General features: G+C 43.1%; 1 protein-coding gene across 1 annotated transcript in view; it reads left to right on the top strand.

Annotated features, from left to right (window-relative positions):
* The window catches only part of LOC119574560 (myelin regulatory factor-like), a 28,673-nt gene extending 22,762 nt beyond the window's left edge, over window positions 1–5,911 (top strand). Inside the window, 16 exon segments of the mRNA XM_037921833.1 lie at window positions 160–343; window positions 479–590; window positions 708–871; window positions 1,095–1,296; window positions 1,456–1,656; window positions 2,074–2,205; window positions 2,842–2,934; window positions 3,381–3,549; window positions 3,989–4,139; window positions 4,337–4,411; window positions 4,533–4,755; window positions 4,926–5,016; window positions 5,203–5,255; window positions 5,257–5,324; window positions 5,445–5,622; window positions 5,769–5,911. Coding sequence (XP_037777761.1) covers window positions 160–343; window positions 479–590; window positions 708–871; window positions 1,095–1,296; window positions 1,456–1,656; window positions 2,074–2,205; window positions 2,842–2,934; window positions 3,381–3,549; window positions 3,989–4,139; window positions 4,337–4,411; window positions 4,533–4,755; window positions 4,926–5,016; window positions 5,203–5,255; window positions 5,257–5,324; window positions 5,445–5,514 — 1,988 coding nt within the window. The 3' untranslated portion in view covers window positions 5,515–5,622; window positions 5,769–5,911.
* The last annotated feature ends 1,589 nt before the right edge of the window (window positions 5,912–7,500 follow it).

The raw sequence follows: 7,500 nt of genomic DNA, 5'->3' as shown, positions 1-7,500 counted from the left end.
CAAATTCTGGTTACCTCCTTACTGAATACTGCCTGTATGCACTCTTTTCTCACACTTTTCAACCCCTTAGTTGCACCCTCTGCCACTTGGGAACTCTCACCTCTCCTTCTCCGCCTAAACACACTGTACCCTCGATTAACCTCTCATCACGACCCACAGACCAAGTAGGAGTTACCAGCCACCTGGGTCCTAACGTGGCCGTCACCTCCTACACTGAGGAGGATGAGTACACCATGGACTCCTCCGGCGGGCCTTTCCTTGATGGATCCTACCAGTGCATTCGGTTCCAGAACTTCCAGCAGCATTCCTGGAGCCTCATGTGTGATGCCGGACTTAAAGAAATGTAAGATTCGAAATATTCGTCATATTTAATGTGTGGTATTTTAATAGTGGCAGGCTAGATTCGAGTGACTTATTTATCATTATTAGTATTATTGTTGGTTTAAATTATGGACTGACGCGTTCTCTCACTTGCCAGACCGCTGACGACATTCCGGGTGGATGCTGACAAAGGTTTCAACTTCTCCAACCCGGATGAAGCTTTCGTCTGTCAGAAGAAGAACCACTTCCAAGTCACCGTCCACGTCCAGGTCAGTTTATACTGGGGACTGAATTTGATACACTGGTTGAACTGGTTGATGCTATCCAGAAAAAAATATATTTGTCAGTAAGAATCAGTATCTTAAACTACGTCATTCCTCCAAAAGGTTTCTGGCGGAGAACCCGTTTTCGTCAAGAGCCCCGACGGCTTGCAGAAGATCGACCAATTCTTTGTCCACTTCTTCGGCGTCAAGACCGAATCTCCGTCACAGAGTATCCGCGTTGAGCAGAGCCAGAGTGACCGCAGCAAGAAGGCCTTCCATCCCGTCCCGTAAGCAGTGGATCAGTATTTTTCATATTATTAGAACAGCAACTGTTTACTTTAGATTCTTTCTGCTTATAAATACCTTGAATAAAAAAAGAGCTAAACCAGAAACTGATAGAAATATATTATTTGTAACTAAAATACATGCAATATATATGGCCACAAACTCCTAAAGTTCTTCCAAAATTGTATCTACCTCCTGCTTAAAGATACGTCCTTGTTCTTATAGCGTGGACCTCAAGCAAGACCACATGAGCAAGATCACGGTGGGGCGCCTCCACTTCTCCGAGACCACGAGCAACAACATGAGGAAGAAGGGCAAGCCGAATCCGGACCAGCGCTATTTCTACCTGGTTGTGGCGCTGAAGGCCCATTGCGGGGACAACGCCTACATCATCGCCGCGCATGCGTCCGAGAAGATCATTGTCAGGGTAAGGGGTCGTGTAGGCTGGTGTGTAAGAGAGGGAGCAGTGCTAGAAAGGAACAAGACAGGAAGGAGAATATCTGACACTGACAAGCACTAAAAGCATTCTTACATCCTTACGCAACAGCTATCTTCACACCCTATCACCATCTTTTTCTTTTCGTAGGCGTCCAACCCCGGGCAATTCGAGAGCGACGTGGAATACACTTTCCAGCGCGGCACGTTGCCAGAATCCATCTACCACATGGGACGCGTGGGTGTTAACACGGATCGACCTGACGAAGCCCTGGTCATACACGGAAACCTCAAGATTACCGGCCAGTTCCTGCAGCCTTCTGACAAACGGGCCAAGAAGGATGTTGCTGAGGTGAGAGGCGGTGGGAGTAGGGGCGGGGGCGGGAGACGGAGAAGCAGATGCAGATACAGATGTAGATGTAGATGTAAGAAATGCAAATGCAGACGGAGGAGACGGAAAAGAGAAAGAGAAGGATGAAGAAGAGTGAGGGAGAGAGAGAGAGAGAGAGAGAGAGAGAGAGAGAGAGAGAGAGAGAGAAGTGAGAGAGAAGTGAGAAGTGAGAGAGAGAAAGAAAAGAGAGAGGTGAGAAGTGAGACAGATAGAGAGAGCGTAAAAGAAACAAAGAAACACAGATCAAGACAAAAATAAAGACCGAGGTAAAAACAGAGACAGCAAATAAACAGAGAAATAGAAAAAAAAAAAAACAGTATACAAACACATAACCCAAAATTGACCCCCATCCCCTCTTAACACGTTGCCGTTCTCCAGGTGGACACAAAGGAGCAGCTGAAGAACGTGCAGAACCTCCGCGTGGTGAAATACGCGTACAAGGAGGAATTCGCGGAGCAGGTCGGCATGAGGGGAGATGACGTCTACGACACGGGTGTGATTGCGCAGGAGGTCAGTTTGTCTTTATTTCATTCTCTTGTTTATTTGGCACCGAGTTTATTCTTTTTTTCTTTCTTTCTTTTTTCTTTTTTCTTTTTCTTTTTCTTTGTTGTGTGTGTATGTTCTGAATTATTTCCTCGTCTTGCAGTTTTGTTGTATTTTTTTTTTCTTATATTCTTTCCCTTTTGTGCCGTATGCTTTTTTTTTTTTTTTTTTTTTTTTTTTTCCATGTCTAACATTTCTTCTTTCACCTTTCTTCCTTATTGTGCCTTATCTCTCATTCCGCTGTTCTGTTTTGTTTTGTTTTTATTTGTTTTGTTCTACCTATTCATTCTTTTATTCACAAAATGTAGTTCCCGTTTCATCAGTACTAATAAGGTATAAATCTGTCGGAGCCTTATTCAAGTTTTTATCTGTTTATCTAACTATTCTCTCTCACCTCTCTCTCTCTCTCTCACTCTCTCTCTCTCTCTCTCTCTCTCTCTCTCTCTCTCTCTCTCTCTCTCTCTCTCTCTCTCTCTCTCTCTCTCTCTCTCTCTCTCTCTCTCTCTCTCTCTCTCTCTCTCTCTCTCTCTTTCTGTATGTACTCATCCGTCACGCCATCATTTAATTTTCACGGTTGACATCCATGTTTTTTTTCCGTAACAGGTGAAAGAGGTCATACCCGACGCCGTAAAAACAACGGGTGACGTCACACTTTCCAACGGCGAGAAGATCGACAACTTTCTCTTGGTCAATAAGGTGCGTTTCGTTGGAATTCTATTTGTTTCCATTTCAGAGGGGTCGCTCGTGTTGATTTATATATATATATATATATATATATATATATATATATATATATATATATATATATATATATATATATAAATTAATTAATTAATTTATTTATTTATTTATTTATTTGTATACACACACACACACACACACACACACACACACACACACACACACACACACACACACACACACACACACACACACACACACACACACACACACACACACACAACACAAACGAATAAAACAAACAGTAAGATTACGAGAGAAACAGACGAACAGAAAGACAGGCAGCAAGAAACAGAAGAAAAAAAGATGCGAATGGCGTTAAATATAATCAAGCCTGCATAAAAATACGGAGAGAAAAGGGACCACCCAGTGAAAACACCACTTTCCTCTTTCCACCACAGGAGCGGATCTTCATGGAAAACGTCGGCGCCGTGAAGGAGCTTTGCAAAGTGACCGGCAACCTGGAGAACCGCATCGGCGAACTCGAGAGAATGAACCAGAAGATCTCGCAACTCAGGCGGTTCGAGTCGTTCAAATCGACCACCTCCTCTATCTCCACGCGAACCTCTGGTGCGCATCTCGTCCGTCCGTTGTTCTCTTGCCTTTGGTGTTTTCATATTTTTTATCGTTGTTGTTAAGCATCCTGTTATCTTAATAATGTTGTTCAGGGTATTTATTTGTACTATTAGTCGTAGTAGTAGTATTTAATTTCTTAAGATAATTGCTATTGTTATTATCATTTAATTATCATGAAATTATTATTATTGTTGTTATTATTATTTTTTTTAATTATTAGCATTACCAAAACCAATAACACTGGCATTACCATTGTTTACATTATTAGCCAAGCATTATTATAATCGAATATTGCAATGAAAATTACCATCATTAGATTACCACAGTCATCATTATTTCCGCCATCTGACCCCCCCCCCCAACCAATGCACAATAAACGACCCTAAGAATCAAAATACCAGAATCCTAATCCTGATTTCCCTTCTCCCCAAAGCTACCTCGCGCGTGTCCTCGGTGAGTCAGCGGGGACGAGGTTGCTCCCGACGGCGGCACAAGCACCTAGGAGGAGGCCATGATGACGGATTCTGCAACAACAAGTCCTTGCAGGTCACCACAATCACCCTCGTGTGCATTATGGCTCTATGGTGAGTGGGTCAGAGAATAGCTTTTATTTGATTTTATTTCATTATTTACCTATTTATTTTTTTATTTTATTTTATTTATTTGTTTATTTATTTATTTATTTATTTATATTTTTTTGTCATATTGTTCTTCCATGGTTGGTTAGCTATGGTAGTGTGTGATTATACACCGTAGTTCATTGATGTTTTTTTTTTTTCAGTTTAATGGCCATGGCGACGATCTTCATCCTGGACTACCAAGACCGCCGGAAGAGTACGACTTCCGCCCCGACCCCGTAAGTGGAGCCCATTAGACGTTCGATCCCGAAACTGCGTTGTAGTGGAAACTGATTAACTTTCACCGCAAATCGTTTATGAAAACGTTTTGTAAATGAAGCCCTCTCTCTCTCTTCGCAGCACGACTACGAGTACGCCCATTTTCCTGTCGTCCTCCATGATAACTCCAACGTTCCGGCCTCCCTCCACAACGAGGACGACTTCGACAGACGACGGGTCCTATGCCTCCACCTGGTTCACCACGAAGCCTTTCACGACGACCACCACGAGGATGCCGGTCTACCCGCTGCCGCCCGTCATCGGCAAGCCGGACGGATGTTACGACGACGGGCCGACGTGCCAGGTAGGCTGTTCATACGTGAATTCGTGGACATAGTTTTATTTAATGAAGTTTAATATGCTCTAGTGGAATATCCGAACAAAAGGGTTTACTGGATAGTTTTGGAGAGACTTCGTCTACGATTTAAATAAAAAAGGAAAATTGTTTTAAGCTAATAAATCGTGTCCTTGTAGGTGTTCTGCTGCCCCGTGGATGAACCGATGCTCGGTCCGAGCCCCACGACAGCTGCTGCCGCTATCACCATCACACGACGGCGCCCGCATGGTTAGTTTTTGATGGAAGATAGTGATGCTGCTTCGTACGATAGACCGAGATGTAGTTCAGTTATAGCAATGGGAACTGACAATTTATAATTTACAGATTTGCTTAAAAGGTACACATTTTTAGGAGAATATCATTAAGAAAATATCGAATGTAGTTAACTGATGCATGTCATCGCATGACTTTCAGGCACAACGACGGTTCTGCCCACCATGTCTCGGTACAGCGAACTCATCACCAATAAGCTTTCCACCAGCGACCCCAACACCGTTAACGACTCTACTACACAGGCAGAGACACAACGACTCAAGGTAATTTTGACCTTTGATGAGATAGTTATTTTGCAGATGTGACTGATGCTACGAAAACATTCTGTGAAAATTCATATTTCCTCGTGTCATACACTAATACCCTTCAACTTTACCCTTCAGCCTGTTCCAAGCAAGAAGTCTGCATCCTTGGACCAGTACTCCAGGCATTCGCGATACCAAGCACGCATGATGAGTCGCCCAACTAACTTCCGTAGCATCAAGCAGACTCTCAGTAAACGTTCCATCCACACTAAGAGGTCCACCGCAAGCACCAGGGACCATTACAAGCCACAGACAAGTGAGTTTTCGAGCTTTCGTTTTTATCTCTCGTTGATAGCGTTGGAATTACCGATAAAAGTAAGTACTGCATAATCATATAGTTGTTACTTCTGGCGAATGAAGACTCACTAAGAATAATGTAAACATTTTTTTCTTTCTTCGCAGGGGTAAACATACAGATCCCCACCGTAATGATCGTCGAGTTAAACACAAGCATCAACTACCTGTACTGCTTCAATTCCTCCGAGTTCTATCAGGACTGCTTGATGAACAACGCCACCAATTACACGTACATGCTCCCCATTTCCAGGTTCATGCCACACACCAACCTCACGTTACAGTTCAGGTAATGCTGTGGACAAACTTAAACACGATATTTATTATATTTAAGGTTTATACGTGAAAATATGTAAGGATATTGAGGACAAGTGCTAGGACTAACACGCGGAAGATGTGGAGGAAGGAAAATAACGAAAAGGAAGAAGGGAGGAAGTGAGGAGATAAGGAAGAAAAAGAGGAACGAGGGACAGCAACAGCGAGAGGGAAAAGGGATACTAACTGAAAGAATCAAAGGCAAGTGATCCAAATGTTTACGTCTCTCTTCTTTCCTTTCAGCTTCATGTTGGGGGCGACACCCAGACGGCCTTTCTTCTGCGGGAACTCGAGCGACAGCATCCCCAGCTTCCCCTCCGAACAGTGCTCGGATTCTGGCGGTCTGCTGTCGCCCAACGAGGTCGTCGAGGGCGTTGGCGACGGGGCCTCGGGCTCCTACTACGTCACACTGAAGAACGTTGGCATGTGGCACCAAGTGTTATACAAGTTCCGGATACCGAAAGATGTAGAGGAGGAGGTCAGTAATTAATGTAGCCTCAAAAAGTATGATTTACATATGATTTACACGCGCGCGCGAACATTTATATGTATTTAAATGTCGTAAAACGATTTATTTGACAACAACATTTATACGATACCAGTCATTTATCTTCGATAATGAGCCTGTCCAAGGGATGTTTTTTTCACAGTGCATGGACTAATTTCACAATTAAACATTACGTAAAGTACAATTGAAAGTTATAACAATTACTTTTCTACTTGCAGGACACCTGTAACTTATCATCGGACCAGCTTGGCTTGGAATACTACGAACTTAACTTCATATTCCAGAGAGTTTGTATTCAGTAAATAAATGTCGAATATTTAAATTGAAAACAAAACAAATTAAGAGAGAAGACGCTTTCCTCACGATGCGAGCGAAAGAATGAAAAGAAATTCTTGAAGGCATCATGGTTGGGGCAAAAACATACGATCTCTGAAAGAATCAACACAGACCAAGGTTGAGTTCAGCCTGGAAAGGTTCCCGTCGCAGGCTCAGCGGCCTTGCTCCTGCTGCCCCGCTTCGGCTGGCGTCACAATCAACAGCACTGGAGAAAAAAAAATCGCCGGAGTTGAAGCGGTCACTCGGAGTACCATGACAAACCCCTGGATCACACAGGCCATGCGGCCCTTGCAGGAGCAGAGGTTTCATGACGTTAAGAATTCTGGACAAGAAAGACCGAGCGCAATTTGTACAGGTGATTTCCTCCCGTGGGTTCGAGTAGGCTTCCTCTGTATCGCGGGCTGCAGTGATGTGATAATCTGTAGTGGGCAATTAAAAAGGTGGATGTGATTTCCGAAGAGGCAGTCACATCAAGGATCTGATTAGCTATAGGATTGTGATGGAAAATGTATATAGTTTGTAAATAGATTAAATTAATTTTTTGAAGATAAATTTCTATATGTTATCTTTATATCACTTTCAAGACCAGAATCATTTGTAGTTCTGTGAAAGTTGTACTTAAGCTAAGGTTCAAAGTGCGTGGTTAGAACACTCATCACCTTTGGGAACCATTTATTCCGA

This window comes from Penaeus monodon, chromosome 6, assembly GCF_015228065.2.
Source record: "Penaeus monodon isolate SGIC_2016 chromosome 6, NSTDA_Pmon_1, whole genome shotgun sequence".
Classification (NCBI taxonomy): domain Eukaryota; kingdom Metazoa; phylum Arthropoda; class Malacostraca; order Decapoda; family Penaeidae; genus Penaeus; species Penaeus monodon.
Note: the sequence above shows the minus strand (reverse complement) of the source record. Positions and strands in the feature narration are given on the sequence as shown.